General features: G+C 39.7%; 2 protein-coding genes across 2 annotated transcripts; both read right to left on the bottom strand.

Annotated features, from left to right (window-relative positions):
* Positions 1-1,693: 1,693 nt before the first annotated feature.
* On the bottom strand, positions 1,694-4,813 carry c1qbp (complement component 1, q subcomponent binding protein). Its single transcript, XM_062433813.1, has 6 exons — positions 4,439-4,813; positions 3,275-3,425; positions 3,090-3,180; positions 2,818-2,913; positions 2,591-2,713; positions 1,694-2,511 (listed from the first exon to the last, which is right to left on the bottom strand). The coding sequence occupies exons 1-6, from the start codon at positions 4,689-4,691 to the stop codon at positions 2,362-2,364; spliced, it is 864 nt and encodes a 287-aa protein (XP_062289797.1). The 5' UTR covers positions 4,692-4,813; the 3' UTR covers positions 1,694-2,361.
* Positions 4,814-6,049: 1,236 nt separating this feature from the next.
* dhx33 (DEAH (Asp-Glu-Ala-His) box polypeptide 33) lies at positions 6,050-12,397 on the bottom strand. The gene is made up of 12 exons (XM_062433798.1): positions 12,039-12,397; positions 11,073-11,233; positions 10,596-10,823; positions 10,326-10,496; positions 9,916-10,101; positions 9,562-9,673; positions 8,883-9,042; positions 8,670-8,758; positions 8,456-8,583; positions 8,097-8,300; positions 7,915-8,001; positions 6,050-7,756 (listed from the first exon to the last, which is right to left on the bottom strand). Exons 1-12 carry the CDS (start codon positions 12,247-12,249, stop codon positions 7,448-7,450), a joined length of 2,046 nt encoding a protein of 681 aa, XP_062289782.1. The 5' UTR covers positions 12,250-12,397; the 3' UTR covers positions 6,050-7,447.
* Positions 12,398-20,020: the final 7,623 nt, after the last annotated feature.

Genomic DNA, 20,020 nt, shown 5'->3' with positions numbered 1-20,020 from the left:
CTGTCATGACTCTGAAGGAGTTCCAGGCTTCAGAGGCTCAGACCCGAGACTGTGCATGATACAGCAGCTGCTTGCGTACTTCACCATTTGCAGTTGTATGGGAGTACAGGGAAATTTACTCTTTAAAAAAAACTAAACAAAAACTCATGACATCTCAGCTACAGTTTGCCAGTAGATGACTCTGAAATCTGAAACCAAGATACAGCCTTTTGGCCATCATAAACATACCATCTCCTCCATGAATCATGGTTGTGGCGGCATCATGCTGTGGGGATGATTCCCTGCAGCAAGCTCTGGCAGGCTTGTGATGGTAGAGTTTAAAGTGAATGCAGCCAAAACCCAGGGAAAACCTGATGTGGTCTGTTAGAAACCTGCAACTTTGGAGAACTGTTTCCCAGCATGACAATCTGCCCATAAATCCAAAGCTACACTTGAAAAACAATGTTAATGTCCTAATGGGACTGAGTCTGTGTCCAGTACTCTAACTGAGAACAAATTTGTGGCTGGATTTACATAGGCTGTTCACTCACAATCCCCCATGCAACCTGACAACTGGAGCAACTTTGCAAAACAGGGAAACATCCAGATGTGCAAAGCTGATGGGGAGCTGTAACTGCTACGATATTTATGAATTTTAGTATTTTATATTTGTAATTAATTTAGACAACTTTGCAGAGATGTTTTTACTTTGACATTAAAGTATCATTTTTTGTTGACCACTGTGAAAAAAACAATGCACATTCATTAAATCCCCTTTGATTCAATAATGCAAACAATAAAACAGTGATATCTCCCAGGAGGTGAACACTGTCTGTGCTGCTTACCAATTGAAAAATTGCAGCTTAAATGCATTATTACAATTTATATAGTGTCAGCTCAGTCACTTTATATACCTCATAAATTACAGGAAACTTAATAAAAGTCAGCCTTTTTCTGTGGTTTCAGCTTCTTGTATGTAGTACTTGAGCTTTAACACTTATACCACCAGAAATGATCTAATGAAAAAGTCTGTAAAAATGATTTTCCTCAGTCAATGAACCTTTGACTGCAGAAAGATGTAACCCAGGATTAAAAAAGAAAAGATTAGTTCAGAAAAGACACTAGACTGTCACAACACAATCTTCATATATAAATATATATATATTTTTTTAACTTAGTGTCCTTCAGACCTGAAAACTTGGAAAGTGAAAACTGTTGAAGAATAGGTTCACATTTTTTCAAGTTTTTCTTAAAACAGTCAGCAGCCCAAATGAGCACTGGAATAGCTTTTTTCTTGCTGTAATCATTCCTCCTGTTAATACTGACCGTTAGAAGGTCTCTTCATAATGACCTTTCAACTGTAAGCGATGGAGGAAAAAATCCAGTCCTCCTGTGCAAAAATGTATTTAAAGGTTTTTCTGAAGCTTCAGCCACCCAAATGAGTCAAACCAAGTAGATATCTTTCATTGTTAGGCTTTTTAGTGTCAAAGTCCCTCTTTTTGTTACTTTACTTCCACCACGGCTCAACAGGGAAACACAAACAGGGAATTTGATGCTAAAAAGACTGTAAATGTGGCAGATATCCATTTAATATGACTAACTCAGACAACTGAAGCCTCACATCAACTTTTAAATGACTGTGTGGACACACTAGATTTTCAAACATCAAAACATTAGTAACACCTGATGATAATAAATAAGTCATCAATAAATATCAAAGAGCTTTATTGGACACTGACCTTCCTTTATCTGAACATATATTGGCGTATGTCATTCAAATTCAGTCTTCATATATTATGGTCTGACAGTCAAATCAGTATTAGTCAACATGAACTCCCTTCACAAGCTAGCTGTAAGTAAGACTTAAAGCAGGATCATCACACTGTAAATCCAGAAGCTGTCACATTCATTATAATAAAGACTGATTTTGTAAACCATATTATTTTATGGAGGATCTGATTTGATTCCACATGTTAAACTATCCCTTTACTGGCTCGAAGATAGCTGAACATTACCAAATACTGACTGGACCATATTAAACCGTTGCAGTAAAGACAGGAACTCAAAAATGATGGTTTCTGCACATCGTCACGACCTGCATTATTTATGAACTTCAAATATTTATACTCACAGGATATTTTAACTTACAGAAAAATATAGACACATTTCAATGAAGAGAACACACTCGCAGCTTAAAATGTGACAACTGCTGACAGCACGGCTCACTGTCAAACTAAAGTCATCATCAGTCTCTTTAGAGTGTCAAACGTTTCAATCATTCAGTGATGCAACATTTACTTTAGTCTTAACTGTGCCGTCATACCTCCGACCTCCAATGTGGACTGATGAAAAGTGAAATCTAACTTCTGCCTCCTAAATATATTAGTTGCATTTAACAAAGCCCTGAAGGTCTTCCAAGAACTTGATGTACTCTTGATGCTCAACAGCGGTGCTCAGCTCCATCAGCTCGTCGGCAAAGGTGTTGTCAACCCCCCGGTCGGCCAGGAAGTCCATCAGGTGGTCGTACAGGGCCTACAAAACAGCATATTAATAAAGTAGTTGAATATATCATCAGGTGTGATAAGATGATTTTAAGAGTCTCAAATCTTACCCAGTCGAGGGAGTCTGTGTTGAGTGTGTAGCTGGTCTCCTTCCAATCTGTGTCTCCCTCAGGCTGGAAACTGACTTCACGGATGGCAAAGATGTCGCTCTCTTCTCCTTCACCATGGCTCATCTATACAAAGGCAAATTCAGCTTATTTTGTTATCTAGGATCAATGGCAGAGAAGTGCCGGTGATATCTGACATATAAATGTTCAGTTTTAATCTCTGTGCTTACCTCGTCTTCTGGGAAATGGCAGTCAAACACCAGGGAATGTTTCGAAGCCTGTTTCGTTACTTCAACGACAAAGTTGGGTGTTGAAACTATTTCCGGCTGTGAAGAGAAACATAGTGCACATTAATTATCAATTAATTTGCTTCAGTCATTTCCAAGCCAATGCAGTCGAGAGGGTTTCCACTTCTAGAGGATGAAAGATTTTTGCAGAAACTTCATTCACATCATTACAATGACAAATCTGCATTCATCTTAACATGTGTGTTATGGCTCACCTCCTCCTCTGTTGGCTTCTGCTGCGATTGTTCTACCTCTTCATCAAAGTTAGGAGGAATGCTGTTATTGACATTGAATGTGACAGTGACTCTGTAAAAAGAGAACAAAACATAAGCTTGTTTAGAGTGCCACATTAACTCCAAGCATTTGATAATTATGTCACCACCAGCTGCTACAGCCTTACTTTTCTCCAGCGTTATTCCTTGTAAGTTTAGCCTCTGTGCCACTCATCTCCAGCTCCCATCCTCCAGACATTTTAGGAAGGGCTTTGGATTTCTGGATCTTCTTCTCCTCTTTGATTTCATCGAACAGGAAGTCACCAAAAGCTTTGTCACCTGTGTTGAAAGAATATGAGATTAACACTTTGCCAAAAACTACATCCTTCTGTAGTTCTATCTGCTTACAGAGAGCTTTTACTCCCTTCAATTTAACATGTAAACCCGCAGCAGCTCTTCTCACTTAGATTATATGGGACGCATTTTTTAATTGTAAATTCTTTCTTTCTGTTTTACATTATTTACCTAATATTGTGTATACTTTTGACTGTTATACACCACAACACAAATGCAAATTCATTATATGTGCAAACCTACTTGGCAAAAAACCTGATTCTGATTTAATGATTGGTACTCTTGGTTTGACAGTGCTGTGTAGTTATTCCTCCCTGAAGTTAATGCATAACCTCTGACATAAGGACTGATGTGAGCTTCTGCCTCGCCAGTGTTTCATCACGGGAAACTCCAACATCACCATGTGGCACAACTTCGGTTTTGTCACCATAATTAATTCCATTCATTCCTGGTATGCACAACCTCATCATCCATTCTTACACTGCCTGTGTTATTGCAGTTGATAATATTATAATTGGATGCTATGGACCCTCATCACTTGTCTTCAGTCATCCAGTGACTGACCTTCCTACATCACCCTCACTACTCACCATGCTATTTCATCAGCCACACAATTTTATAATTTACATAATATATTACAACAATCCTTTCTTGTACTTCTTAAACAACAGTTATTCATTAAAACCGTTATATGTTTGCTTTTTCCAATGACAAGTAAACACATCGTTCAAGGTGAGTTCTTGCTAACGTTAACCAAAGCTAGCGAGAACATACAAACATTTGAGTGTCCTGACTTATTTTCTGGTATGTACAAAGCTCACATTATCAAAGTTAGTTAGTTACTTAGTTAAGCACCTTTAGAAAAGTCATGTTTATGTGAACATTTAGCTAAAAATATTCTTTATACTTATAGCGGCGCTCTAAACGTGTAATGCTACCCGGCACCAGCTAAGCTAGCCGGTTAAATATGAATTTCTCAAGTAACGTTAGTCTGTTACCTTCTGTGTGCAGTCCACCGCATCCACAAGACGCCGAGGGACCCAACACCTTTGAACTGAACAGTTTTGGTCTGTATCCTGACGACGCTCCGTTGTTATTTAACATCCAGAGAGACCGGGTGAAGGGCCGAGTTGTTGCCGAGCTAGGAGTGCGCAGTGTCGGGCAACTGAGCGGCAGAGCTCGGGCCGTGGACGTGGTGGCTGTGGGAAGGCGGGCAGCGGCTCCCACCAGTCGGACAACTGACTTCAACATGACGGTATAGAAATATTAAGGCGTATAACAACAGGATAAATTAGTTTGACACACAAGAGCCGTCTAGCTCCCCGTTACAGCTGCTTCTGGTAAAACACGTGTGGAAGGACACCTTGACCTGACTTAACTATGACCTTTAAACCGGAAGTAGTATTTTGATAGGGAAAGAAGAAATGCAGCAATATGTTGTGTGTATCTTAAGAATCTTATCAGATTTAATAATATCTTATGCTTACAAAGACTTATATGCAAAAAACAAAACATAAATTGAATGATATATGTAAAATGTACGAGCAATAGTATATCATAATTATACAAACAGCGCCCCCTTTGGTTTAATGCTGCTTTGCCCTCAGTTGCGACTGGAAGGTTGAAGTATGAAACAAGCCTCTCTAGACCAGGGGTGTCAAACTCATTTTAGTCCAAGAGTCACATACTACCTAATGTGATCTCAAGTTGGCCGAATTAGTAGAACCATTCCATAATAACCTACAACCAATATGTAATATATGTGTATTATATCTTTACGATAATAAACCATCTATTCACTGTGAAAAATGAGCAGTTTCAACAATATTATGTCTCTATCTGAACCAGCAGAAAATTTGGAATTACTTTTCTGTAATTTTCTTTATTTCAAAGTTGTCCAACAGAATGGATTGGACCCCTTGGCAGGCCAATTCTGGCCCACGGGCTGTATGTTTGACACCCCTGCTCTCGACCATGACCCCCTACATGCAATAGATAGTATTGAATGAGACGAGAGGAGATGGAAACCTAATTAGGGTCTGCAAATATCATGACAATGAATGACATGCTGTCAGTGTCTGATCGTAATGGTTGCTGATCTACAAGATTCACTGCCCCACTAAACCTAAAATCTGTGACATAAACTCAGTTTATGGGCTGCTGTGGACATCCTGGAGGAAGATTGCATCACTTACAATACAGCATGTTTTAATGCAATGAGGTAAATCAGTTGCATCATTCAGACATAAAAACCTGCTGCCAGAAGATGCAGCTGTTTTCTGTCTGGTGACTCTCTATGACTCTGGTCGCCTCCTTTCTCATTGTTTTTCTCAGACATTTTTACTTCTTAGCAGCTGCTGAAACATGGTATCTTTCAGGTCTGATATGGTTCAAAAGTTTTTTAACACACTCACACATCTATGGGATCATAACTGTGTCAAAACCAAACAGTAGGAAAGTCTATATTCTTCTTTAAAATGTTGCTCTACACATGAAGACTTGTGCTCTGTGTCAGAAGTTGGATTTTTATTATTAAAAAATCGCAATAGTGATTATGTAAGACTGTAACAAACCAAATATAATAATAAACTTATCAAAAGGCGTGCATTTAATCATATAAACGTTGGAACAGTACATGCAGATCTTAAATGGTCAACCTTTTATTTGTGAATGAAAAGAAATCCTGGGCATCTGGGAGTGGATCTGGAAGTGATTTAATCACTGAACATACAACCTCTATGGAACAGTCTGATGAATCTCTACCCAGATGAATTTGATATGTTGAAAAGTTAGAAACTGTTTATGTCATTTATTCAGGTAAATGTATATTGTACAATCCTGAGTCCAGTGTAAAAAATACGAGAGATGCATCCGTTCTATTCCTCAACATGGTGTGAATTACATTCTACGAAGTGTGAAAGACCTGAGTGATCAGATCAGTAACTATCGTCCCCATGCATTGCATACATCTGTTGTTAGTCTGTGTAGGGGCTGAAGAAGGATTTATGCAACATACGACAGCAAAGAGTGGAACCTGGAGATAGACGCTGGCATGCTACTTCTCACATACGTGTATTTGGGGAAAAAGTGGTGACACAATCATAGATGTGAAAAAAGGAAAATGTCATGCACATGCTAACAAGACAAATGCTGCACACAGACTAATTGTCAGTGTCAAATCATGTCAGTGTGACACGTGAAAACATTTGAACTCAACTTTGGTGTTTTTCGCGTTTTCTTGTAATTACATAACATCATAGATTGAAACCAATCTAAAGTCCTTGCATATATAAAACCTTTTAAGACCACTTTGTATAAAGCCAAAACTACAAGGACAGAAAGTTTTAAAAAAAATGCTTTCTTTAGCTTCTGTAAAGCTAATATGTTGGATGCAAAATAAAGATTTGTGATAAATCTGTTAACTTCTAATCATTGTTCAAATGAATGCTCAAACTAACCAACATTTGCTTTATGAATCGGTTCATTAGTAGGTGCTTAACACACAAATTCACAAATGGTAATGCTTTGACTCTACAGAGACTGCTTTGATTTAACAAAGACTGAAAGGATAAATCATATCAGCCCGAGACATTGCTTATTTAAAGAGCTGTGCTCCAGTGAGGTTATCTGTGCTGTTAAAATTCATGCATATGGTTGAAAGAACATGAAGCATGACACTTTAGAAACAAAATCTCCTTTTTAGGTGTTAAAGAAGTGGCCGAATGACAAAATGAGATACTATCAGGCAGAAGAAGTACACAGTTTATAAAACTGGAATTACAGTCTGGAGAAGTTAAAGTTGTGAGGCCTCAATATGCAGATTCCTGCTGCAGTGATACATGCCAGATGTTTGTCAACTGGGAGGTAGTGAAATCCAGAGATAAAATGTTCTGTTCTGATTTGCACTTGTATGAAATCAATAAGTGTCTTAATCCAAATCCAATTAAGATACTCTTCAATTTTTCTTCCTATGAGAGATATATATTTCGGTCCTGTTTCTCTATGGGTTAGCTCTTGACGGAGTGCAGTTTGCGGCCAAAGTACTCTGGCGCGGCGTCCAGCAGCCAGTCTGCGTCCACCAGACAGAGGTCTCTCATGTAGCAGCGGGACGTGTGCAGCAGCTCGTTGAAGATCACGTATGCTGGCTTGCCCTGGAAAAGGACGGAGGAGGGGTGGATTGCCACAGGCTGGTGGGTGTCCAGGGCCAAGTAGCTGCCGTCGTGCTGTAGCTCTGCGGCGTTGACGAACATCCCGTGGGCGAGGCAGCGGCGAACGTTCCCCGTTTCCGCCCCGCATGACTCCATCTTCAGATTCAGCTGGTAGGTGAAGAAACAGAACAGGGTGTGCTTAAAATTATGATTTACAGCTGGGATATGAAATGAGACCCACACTTGACAACATTAGGCTATCATCTTTAGACAGAAGACTCACAGTATTAGTATATAAACATAAGGATAAGCGTGCAGATGTTTACCTTAAGGCAGATTTCTTTAAGTTGCGCTTGAACCTCTTTCACCAGCCCCATGTTCCTGCTGTTGACAAAGTTCTCTCGACACCACTCCTTTAAAAGCAGACACACACTAAATTATAGACAGGTAGCTCAAATGCACCCTTTGATTTCTGCATTTCGTTACCTATTGATCCGGCTGTACTCACCTTATTACCACTGACTTTCTTGAACGCTCTGTAGATGTTGAGGAGGGTCATGTGGTCTCCTTCGCTGGAGGAGAACTTCTTGCGTGCTGCGAGCACCTCTTCCCGCCTAGCCGGAGGGTTGTACAGTACTGTATCCACTGACAGCAGAGACACGATGCTCAATATCTCCTCGGAACAGGAGTAGTCGGGGGACAACAGGATGGTCTATGAGATGGTGGAAACAAAAGGTGGGGAGGTGTTAAACTAAATTGTATCTGTGTTTTTACGCCACACGCTGGTGTTTTCATCATCTTTCAGAGCAGAACCCCCAGCAAACACTATCTATTAATATAATCCTGTGCATTCCCTGGATGTTTTACCTTGGCGTATCTTGGCTCCAGAGGGAAGCTCGCCATCTTCTTTCCCAGAGCAGTGAGGAGAACCGGCCCGTCCTTCCTCTCCAACGCTCCCAGCAGCTCTAAATGCTCCACAGCCGAGCGAACAGCCTCTGGGGTAAACATACCAGGTTACTACTACGGCCTTCCAATCCTTCAGGAGGACCGAAGGTGTGAAGTGATTCATGATCAATCTTACCTGGAGATGGCTTGGACATGAAATCAAAATTCATCACATCTGGTATCCCTAGAGCCATGAGCTGCAGCATTACACCGGCTAAGTTACACCTGCAGCACACACACACACGCAGGGGAAAGAAAATAACAGAGACAGGCCATTCAATCACACTGACCTATATACTGAGCTTTATTATCTGTGTTAGAAAGAAAAGAAACAAAAACAACATCCTACCTCTGGATCTCAGGCACAGTCATGGGGATGAAGTTGTCGAATTCTGGCTCGGTGTAGAGACGGTAGCAGGAGCCGGAGTCCTCTCTGCCAGCCCGGCCCGATCGCTGCCATGCCTGTGCTTTAGACACCCGCTGCACCGCCAGCACCTCCAGTCCGCTGTCTAAGAGACACACAGCACATGTTCAGTTAGAAGAGAGCCAAATAACCAAACAAAAATAATAATAAATACAAAACATTTGTGCTTATTGTTTTCCCAGTTGGAAGTGGTGGAATCACGGTGGTCAAATCTTGAGAAGAGTTAGATAAATTAGTAAGTAGAGTTATCACCTTGAAGTATGCTTGACATGACATTAAAAAATAAATAATAACTTGTCTGTGCTTTAAAAAAAACGTCTCTTTTGCCGTGATTTAAACAGGCTTTCGTCATTATTAGGTGTCAACAGAATGCTGTGTTAAACCTGCAATTACAGATTTATTGACCACTTGGGGGCAGCAGATACAAGTTTACATCACATTTTAAAGCCCTGATGTGTAGGATTTAGTGACATCTAGTGTGGAGGTGGCAGATTGCGACTAACTGAATAAGCCATCCACCACGAAACACGTAAAACGTAAAACAATTATAGCTGCTTTGAAGTTAATACTGATGCGTGAATGAGTGTGCGTGTCATCATCTCACCAGGATTGAAACGTTTGGCCTTCACCATCCCCGTGTCTATGACATATTTGATCCCAGAGATTGTAACTGATGTCTCGGCGATGTTGGTTGAGAGGATAACCTTCCTACAACCCTGAGAAAAAGAAAAGGTAGAGAGGACAAATATTTAAAGCAAAGGTATACAATCATTTAAAACAGTTAGACAATGAAAAGAAACACATGTGGTAGGTGTGGCTTTAAGGACATAGTAAAACTTAAACAATACCAAACATGTATTGTTGAGAAGTGCAGTGCAAAGAAGAGAACCAGGGCTTTTTTTTTCATAAACACATCAGTTTGTCTGCACTAATCTGTAGCAATCTGTAGCGTGTTTACCTTGGGAGCCGGCTGGAAGACCCTGAGCTGCTGTATCGGGGGCAGCGATGCATACAAAGGGATAACCACCATGGGACCGCAGCCATCTGGCAGATGCTTTGAGATGTCCCGGCACGTTCTTGCCAGAGCCTCGATCTCCTCCTGGCCCGTCATGAAGACTAAGATATCATGGGACGGAGGTGCCTCCTGCAACACAAACAAATACTCCAGTGTCAGGAAGAATCACCACCACCACCTCCGACTAACAGATATAGAGTACATGAACATGCACCCAGAGAATTGTATCTGTCAGGTGCCTGTAGAGATACAATCTGCTCTATTTCTTCAGGATTGCTTAGTGTAACATTTCCATAGCAACATAAAATATAGTATATTAGAAGAACTAAAACATAACAATTCAAAAAGACTACCTGATGGATCTGGAAAATGGAGACAAGGGCAGCCTGCAGATAGTCTGACTGGGGCTGCTTGGTGTAGTAGATCTGAATGGGATGCTGCCTGCCCTCCAGGTACAGCACAGGAGATTTGTTGAAGTACTCAGAGAACAAGTCCACATCCATGGTGGCCGACATCACTATGATCTGAGTGGGTGACACGAAAGAGAGAAGCTGTGAATAAAAAGAGATGCAGAGCAGTGAAGGAAAAGAAAGAAAGTAAGAAAATCTCAACAGTCCTCGTACCTTCAGAGGAACCTTATTAAGCTCTCTGCGCCTGCGCTGAGCGGTCTTCACCACGCCGAACAGCACGTCGGTGTGCACGGTGCGTTCGTGAGCTTCGTCCAGGACCACCACAGTGTAGCGCAGCATTAAGGGGTCTCCGATGGCCTCTCTCAGAAGCATGCCATCTGTCATGAACTTCAGCTTTGTCTCAGAGGAGGTGACATCTTCAAAACGCACTGTGTACCCGACCTGGAAACAAGTTTGTTGATTATTCAAGGGTGTTAACAGCCTGGTAAGACTTGACATTTACGGTATATCAACTCAAATATCGACCACAATGATTTAATCTGTTGATAAAAAATTAATTCAACACTTAGCTCAATTAACAACGTCATCATAAAACATAAATACATTCATGATTAGTATTTTTATCAAGCTGTTGATTAAAAAACAGACTATGCTTTTATATATATGGGAAAACCCAACTATTTTGCTTACCAGCTTGCCAAGCTGAGTCCTCTTCTCTTCTGCCACCCTTCCAGCCAGTGAGATCGCAGCAACTCGACGTGGCTGAGTGATGGCAATGATGCCCTGTCGCCCGATGCCGGCCTCATACAGATACTGTGGGATCTGGGTGGTCTTCCCAGAGCCAGTCTCCCCTGGGTGAGAAAGAGAATGCAAGTTAGAAACAATTCAGGTGTCACACTATGAATCTGTGGAGTAGAAATATATTCACCTGGGTGTGATACACATATTTTGATGGGAAAATATGCCAGGCAGTGACATAAAATACAATCAGAACTTTACTGAGAACACCAGTGCAATATAATGTAGTGTTTCTAATAAAGTGCTCTGTGAGTGACTATTATGTCACAACCTGTCATGTAAATATTTCATATGTCACTTCTAGGGCCCGACTGATACTGGATATTAGGGGCTGATGCTGACACCGATATTAAGGAGCAAAAAAAAATACTGATATCTACAAATGGGCCAATAACAGAATATAATCATAAACACACTTTTTTTGTAGTGATCCCTGAAAATGTGTTTGTGGTAAAGATGTGTAATAGAGGCAGTGATATTTTACAGTTTGACAATACACTTTATTGTAGAAACTGATAACAGTGCACTGAAACAGTGAATAAAGAAAAAGGATCAAATATACATAAAATGCTGCCTTTATAACTTAAAAAATATATATTGGCACAAATCGGACAACATATTCGAGACACCAGATAGGTCAATATCGGCTGACAGATACATCGGTCGGGCTCTCACGTCATATATATACATATTGGATTTACTTTAGGGTTTACTGCTATACATTAGAAACATGCCAAGTATTTAAAAGCACAGATTAGAACTAACCTGTAGATTAACTGAGCTGATAACATGGTTCACTTCCCTTTAAACTGAGTGTTACAACAGTGGCTAACACATGTTAACAGTAGCAGACTGTACCTATGAGAATAGCGCTGTGAAGCTGCCTCAGCTGGTTCAGTAGTTGAGGTTTCGCCTGGTGGATGGGAAGCTGTTTCCTCTGGACGTCTATCGGAGTGCTTACATTTCCCTTTCTCGGCAGCAGCATTCCAGGTTTATTCTTATCCAGGCGGAAAAAAACAGACCCCGGCTTGAATTTTTTAGCCGGAGGAGGGTCGGGGTCGTAGGGCATGGTCTAGAAAGAGTTACCCTGATCGTAAAACCGTCGTGGCTTTTTCTTGAGAGAATTAATTATCAGAAAGAAACAAAAAAAGTTTATTTTTCATGCTCACTGACGGACAGGCAGGCGACACTGCGGTTGTTTTGCTACCTCTGCAAAAAAAACGTCCCCACGTGGTCAACTCCGGCGCAGATGTTAGGCGTCATTACTTCTTGTGAAATTAACCCTGAGGTTTGACTGTCAGGCAGAGTCTCTTATAAACCGCATGTACCTGTTATGGGATGAATATGGTTGCTTATGGTTGTTTGTGCACTTTTCCCTACTTAAAATTCAATTTGTCTATATAAAGTAAAAGCATCTGTGGCACTAACATATCATATCGTTCACCCTATTCACCATTACTTGCCTTGCCTTGGAATTTTGTAGGCTATACTTCACAATTCATTTATCAATTAATTTGCTGTAGCCTACTCCAAAAGAATCCCTCTTGAATCCATCAAATGTAAAATAGACCAAATACCTCTCTCCAACATATCACAGTATCCTACCATAAATATTTTCTTTTAAATCAGACATAACTGTTATTCCAGATTGGAGAGCTGTGTGCTTAGATCAGTTTCCAATATAGTAGGACCTGCTAAAGAAATTTAAACAGCTTGAGAGGTAGTTTAGCAATACAGCAATCATATCGTAACAAAATCCACCACATTTATCAAATATTTTAGAGAGATATTAAACCAGAATTCAGCAATATTTTGTATGAATTTTAACTATTTGAATCATCATTCTATTCATTACCTCATAGTTAATTATTTAAAACCCCTTTTACCACCTCCTCTTTTCTGAAGTTGAAATTCAGCATACCCCTGACTGAGAGTTGATTTCTTGCCTCTGTTAAGGAGTAAAAGTTCTCCTTTTCATCTGTGAAGTCTGACAGTCAAAGACTTATCATGTTCTAAAAACCCTTACATAACCTAATTTGCAGATATATGAAAGGTATGTTCTGGGTTTTGAATATACTCAAATATTTCTGATGACAACGGCTAGGAAGGCTGACGAAATACTGTCCAGTTTGCGTGTGACAACACTAAAGTCTTTGTACATGTTTACTAGGTGAAAATGCAGAGTGAACAGTGCTTATTTTAAGATATCTCTTTAAAATGTCACAGGGTGGCAGTAATGTGAAGGAAATGCAGTGAGGTGCTTTTTTTCTTCTTCTTTTCTTTTCTTTTTTTTTTTTTTTACCTGTCAAGATCATCACATCCACTGATTCATCCAGCTGTGGTGTCATGCCCCCTACACAAATGTTGAGAGGTGTTGGTTGAAAGTTTATTCACTCCCATTGCACAACAAGACTTAGTCACTAGTTTTATCACATCCATGATATGAGTACTATTAGTCATTTCATATACACACATTATGTAATTAAAATTTCAACACAATGCCTAAATGCTGTGGCTTTATAACACATTAATATTGGCAGAAGTGGAAAATTACATCTCTCCTAACCATTCTGTCAAATGGTCCTCTGTCTCAGTCAAAATCCAACCTATGACCTTATGATCAACATTAACTAAAGCGGGCTACATATTAAACCACTATTGACTAAATTCATGAGAGGCCTGCTAATGTGTTAAAATGTTAAACAATGCAGTCATTTCATCAACTTACCAGTAATCTTGCTTGGGAAACACTGATAATGAATGCCTTTCAACACTGGAATTCTTCTGTAGGCCTTTCTCAATTTGCATACTTCTTGGTACTTGTGTTCAGGAACAATTTTCTCAGAGGGGATGCTGTAAATATCTGAGTGTGGGGGGGTCATGGAGTACTTCATCCATCATCATGAAACCCTAATAGAAAATACTTTAATAAAAAGTATTTCAGTAGATCATAGGCCCTTGAAAGTACAAATATTTGTACTAGCCTACCTAATGAGAGTCTGCTTTTGAATGAAAGCTGGTTATTCCATGTAATCTTATATCTCAAAAATAAACTGTATGAAACAGAACATGAAGCCAAGTGAAAATAGGCGAAAATAAAAAAAAATAGGCACCAGCAGTTAGCTCAGCTGGTGAAGGGAACCTTGCACATTTTGACATTTTAAAGAATGTTTCAGATCTGTACTTTTACTGTCAGCTGTCATTTCTGTCTCTCTCTCTTTCAGGCACTTACCTGCCTCAGAGGGAGGTTTTGAGAAGAGATTAAATCTCTGCTCTTGTGTTGTGATATTGCTTCGAACCAATAGACCCCACTTGCTAGCTAACCAGTTCTACCAGTGCATACCTCAACACTCCATTTGTATCTGTCATCAGAGTATGTGCGCATCATGTTATGATGTTATGTATGTGCCATTTACTAACTCTAAACACTTTTTCATTATTTTGTATTTTATGAAAGCATGTAGGCTACAGCATATATTTTGTATTAAACTTTATTAACATGGGTCAACAGTTTTTTTGTGCTATGTTGCTAAGAAGACCTTCTTGGTTCAAGATGATATGAACCACACTGGCTTTTTGTTTACATAGTTAAATATGCATGAAGTGCATTGTGCAAGAGATAGGCTTATCATTTCTAAACAGTCACATCATTAGGCTAGGAAAGCATGTATCCGTTATGTTGTAAGGAATTATGAAAGACAGAAATGAAAGTCAGACAAATATAAGCACTAATTCTTAAAAAAACAAACAAAAAAAACACAAACATTTGGTGCAGTAAAACAAAGTTGGCGAAACCTCAAGAGGTTCAGGGCCTCAGGGGAACATCATGCCTGGGCAGCTGGGGACAATGTCAGACCCTTGGGCCCTGACTACTGTCACAAATGGATACAAAATCCAGTTTGAGCTGTGTCCGCCTCCCTTTTTTGGGGTCCATATGGCAGGCACAGATTTTGGCTGAAGAACCTACCTTCTGAAGTAGCCAATTGTGAGAGCAAACTCCAGTGAACAGCTAGCTGGGTTTGACTCCAAATACTTTGTCCAAAATAAGCTTGTCAGCTTGTGTTCCATTTTAGATCTAAATGTGCTCATAAAAGATGCTGCCTTTCAAGATGTTGAACATCAAACAAATGTTGGAGTCCATTGAGACAGGGGAGTGCCCACATACATGATGCGCACATACTCTGATGACAGATACAAATGGAGTGTTGAGGTATGCACAGGTTGACCTGGTTAGCTAGCAACAGGGGTCAAATTAGACTAGTGATTTAAGGCAATGTCACATAAACATAGTGTGCACACTTTCCTAAATTTAAAGGATGTATACTTTCATGTCCCCATCTGCCCAGACCACAGAGCAATCAATGTGGTTTGCTTTTCAGGGGCAGACCTGTTAGTTCAAGGTCCTATCATTTGGCCTTACTCTCTAACCAAGAGTATTCACCAGGGTGTTGGCAGCTGCTCTATCCGCCTTCAAATATATGAAAAAGAGTAATCTTGAACAGACACAGTACATATTGTTTGTGGGTCTATACCTATTTCCCATGATGCCAGCTAACCTCACCTCATAGAGGGTTATGAAACTTTTACCTTTGTTACAACAGTTTCATCTAGGCTTGTGGCTGAATATGTCCCAGTTTCAGAGGTTTTTGGGTGGTTTCAGCAGCAGCGGCTGTGGCCCCCTTGGGCCTCCTCAGGGCTTGGCCACTGCAAAGTTGGTTTAACGCTTTCAATCTCCATCCAAAATGAGACAGGTGTATTAAACTCCAAGTGATGCAGCCATTCATTTGGGCACTGCACTCCACTCATCATGCAGGACAGTGGTGCCACCAATGTCTCCCCACATTTGGTTGGGGTGCATTCTGGGAAGGCAGGATGGTCCCCATCTAGCATCCCTCGCTGCAGTGTATAGTCCAAAGCTCCTGTCCAGGATTGACCCCCTCACGGGTGAATGGAAGCTTCACACCCAGAGGTTGTAGCTTCACTGTGGTCCTGATTCACAGAGTTCAAACTAATATGTTAGCATGACTCACTGCAAGAGCTGGTTTATGCTGAGGGCTCAGGTGGCTCCCTTGGGCACAGATGCTCTGTCTCAAGAATGACCAAAAGTCTTGTTGCATGCTTGTCCTCCACTGCCTCTGATTCCCCATGTACTCCACAGGATTGCTACAAGTCATTTACAAGGTCCTGTTAACAGCTAAATAAATAAATGTAGGAATACAGAAATAGCTTAAATTAAATGTTAGTTGTGGAAATATAGAGAAGAAATCCAAGACATTCATTTAATTATTTCCCTTTTATTTAACAACATCTATTTATATATTTATACGTTATCATATCATACACGTTAAGAGCAATGCCCCTGCCCCCAGGATTTTGTTTCAGTTTGTCTGTTTTGGCTTTTCTGAACAAAACTGTGAGACGTGTTGTAAACTCAGCTCTGACATAATATTCTGCAATATGAGAGCAAATGGACACCCACCCAAGTTTCAAAATAAAGATTCGCCGTTACAAAACTCAAGTTTCCAAATGCTTCCCCAACATATGTGCACCAGTTTTCACATAACAATTTAGGTTTAAAATATGGAAAACAAACTAATACAATGAGAGAACAGATTTTGTTTTCAGCCTATCAAAACATTATGCAAGTCTTCAAAGCTTTCAATCTTTCAAAGCAGATAGATTTCAAGCTTTTGAACACTCAGTTTCAACCTTTCAAAATGACATAATAGTCATCCCATAGTCAGATTCACCTACAAATCAAAACTGTGGTTTCATGTACCAAATCTAATTTTTAATTCAGTTTTCTTCAGCTATGATTTTGATTTGAAAGGATTATCACTACAACTGTATTAATTAATGAAGTATTAAGTTATAAAAATGATTTAGTCTGTAGGCCTCTGTGGAATATCAGATACTGTGACTGTGAGGAACAAATCACTGTTCAACAAGAAATGGATGGAAAAGGGAAAATGGTCTGTGATGCACCCATCAGATGATAGAGGGCTCTTAATGTCATTGTAGGATTTTTGTCAAAAATAAGATTTAATGGGAGACAACAATGAGTTTTACAGTATCTTTAATGCCATTTCCCATTATTATTTTATTATTATTATTTCTGTATATATTTATATGTATGTACATGCAAATGCACCTTCATATTAAAATGTTAACTCATATCAAGGCCACAAGCAGTGGCTCTTAACTGTAATCAAATGTAAAACTTTAGTTTCAAATTGAAACAGGAAACAGATCTTAAAGCAGCGGTAATTGATATGTGCTCACTTGGGGGAAGTGGACCAAGCTTTTACCATTTTGGTTATCAGGAAGCAGGCCAAAAGACACAACCCCATTTCACATCTCAGTGCACAATCTCTTAACATTACATCTGTGACTAAGAACGTCGGGCTTGATAATAAATACATTTAAAATGCCAGTAAAGTGTCCTTGTGCCATTTAAGAAGCATTTGCAAAGGTCACATCATTTCATGGTTAGGGTTATCCCGATTACTGTAGTTCTCGGTTCACAGGTCTCCCTAAGAACCTGCAGCCAGGATCCTCACTAAAATCAGACTGAAGTGAACATCTCGGCCTCTACACTGGCTGCCTGTGAGCTCTAGAATTGATTTATAGTGCCTCTCATCATTTTCCACCACCCTTGCTCATGACTACATCAGTGACCTGCCTACAGTTTATGATGTCTGTGTTCTGCTGACTCTCTCACATGAACTCTTCCTCAGTCCAGGATTAAAGCTTATGGTGATGCTGCATTTAGTCATACCGCCTACAGGCACTGGAACAGTGAGAATGAGCACCTCCTTTAAACTTTAAACACATTTTCACTAAACTTTCACTGTTTTTTTAAAGCACTTTGTATTCTTCTAATTTTCTTATGTAATTAATAGTAATAAAACATAGTAGTATCACCTTCTCAGTTTATGATTTAAGCAATAGTATTCATATCCAGAGCTGGAGGGAACAAAGTGTCCTCAGTAAAAGTTCAGTATATAACCTTCCCTTTGTAATGGCCCAGACAGTGCAGTGGACACTTACAGTATCATACATTCATAGCGAATGATTCACTATCTTTTTGACAGGTTTTTTGCATTGCATTCAAATCTCAGGAAGTAAATATCAAGTATCAACATGCACTATGCAATCATGTTCATTTCCTTTCTATTTAGCAATCAACCTAGCCATGCACAGTAAATGAGGTAACTCAGTCTTTGTAACTTGCCAGCCACTTCATTAGAAATGGTTTGATTTTAAAGGAAAACATGACAATTGGTGGTATTGGCTCATTCCTAAAAGGTCAAATTATATAAATGTAATGAATATTTCTTTGGCAGAGAGTTTAAATGTCAGAATATTGCAGGTAGTTGTGAGTAAATTAACGCTTACACAATTCTGTTGCTTTTGTCTTGGTTTTAATTGAATAGTTGCTACACTTCCCCTGCTGTGATATCAGTTCTTCTTTATCAGAATCCTCTTGCAGACTTAAAATAATAATGTACCTACCTACTACCTTATGCAACAGTCCTTACAAAATAATGGCCCTAAAACAAGCTAACCATAATTTGAACCACTGGCATCCTATTCACTGTTTAGTTGAAGGTTTATTATCTCACTTAGATTATTCTCGATGATATAACTGCTTCTTTAGCCAAACTAGCGGTGTGATAGTTTACTGATTTGGTTAGACTACCATTTTGCATTGAACTATCTTAACTTCTGAATGGTTTGCCACAACATTTTTTACAGGCATTCAAGTTCCCCACAGGATGAATCCTGCTGACCTCAGGATGAGTCAGGGATAGCTGTTTATACCAGTTGGCACACATTACATTGTAACAAGCATTTTAGATTATTGTTTAGATGCCATGCAGCCTCCCTCCTCTTTTTTTTTTTTTTTTTTACACAATCCTTGCAAAATCCTAACAATCCCGCCAAATCCTTGCAATCCTACCAGATTCTAGGCATGGCCATTTTGTGGCAATGCCCAATGTATATTTGTATGTCTTTTGCTTTTGGAATAAGCTTTAACCAGATTTAGATTTGGATTTTAAACATGATTTCAGCATAAGATGTTCCGTTTACTAATCTCTAGAGATTAGAAAGAACTGCAGAGAAAGTGAGAAAAATATTGCTCTGATAGGAAACCTTTTATGTAATATTCTTAACATTTCAACTTATTCATTCTGTAATGGAATGACTCACTCTCATTATATGTGTGCCACTTTCTTTCCTCTAGGAATGAAGATTAGAAATGCAAAGCACCTCCCAGACAGACAGACAGAGAGAGAGAGAGAGAGAGAGAGAGAGAGAGAGAGAGAGAGAGAGAGAGAGAGAGAGAGAGAGAGAGAGAGAGAGAGAGAGAGAGAGAGAGAGAGAGAGAGAGAGAGAGAGAGAGAGAGAGAGAGAGAGAGAGAGAGAGAATTGTTGAGTGGGTGCGAATCCCAAAACTGTTTCCCTGTGTGTCCCCCTCACAAAATGATGATAAAACATAAGAGGGCTTAATGTCTGCAAATGGTGACATGAGAGGAGGCAAAGAAGCTGAACCGTGGCATACACACTGTGTGTTTGTGTTGAGCTTATGTGGTTTCTATCTCTGCCTAGCATGCAGGAAGAGAGTGTCGTAGTCATGATAAGGTTTGATTGCACAAACAGAGGAGGAGGTCCAGTGCTTGTGTGGCAGCTGTTGAGTTATTTGAACTCACAGACAAGTCAAGACTGAATTGGAAAAACTGCTTTTCACTCATTTAGTGTATTTTGACAAAGGAGGGAAGAGAGATGCAATGACAAGCCTGGAGATGCAGTGATAAAGTCATTGGGAAGTTTGAGAG

The sequence above is a fragment of the Scomber scombrus genome, chromosome 14, assembly GCF_963691925.1.
Source record: "Scomber scombrus chromosome 14, fScoSco1.1, whole genome shotgun sequence".
NCBI lineage: Eukaryota > Metazoa > Chordata > Actinopteri > Scombriformes > Scombridae > Scomber > Scomber scombrus.
This window is presented reverse-complemented; position numbering and strand designations above follow the sequence as displayed.

Coding starts and splice junctions, on each gene's coding strand:
- c1qbp (XM_062433813.1), bottom strand. CDS start 4,691: ATGTTGAAGTCAGTTGTCCGACTGGTGGGAGCCGCTGCCCGCCTTCCC. Junction 3,181..3,274: donor AGGAATAACGCTGGAGAAAA/GTAAGGCTGTAG, acceptor CTCTTTTTACAG/AGTCACTGTCACATTCAATG. Junction 2,512..2,590: donor ACACAGACTCCCTCGACTGG/GTAAGATTTGAG, acceptor GCTGTTTTGTAG/GCCCTGTACGACCACCTGAT.
- dhx33 (XM_062433798.1), bottom strand. CDS start 12,249: ATGCCCTACGACCCCGACCCTCCTCCGGCTAAAAAATTCAAGCCGGGG. Junction 8,301..8,455: donor TGGAGCCAAGATACGCCAAG/GTAAAACATCCA, acceptor ACCATCTCATAG/ACCATCCTGTTGTCCCCCGA. Junction 7,757..7,914: donor TTAAAGAAATCTGCCTTAAG/GTAAACATCTGC, acceptor TTCACCTACCAG/CTGAATCTGAAGATGGAGTC.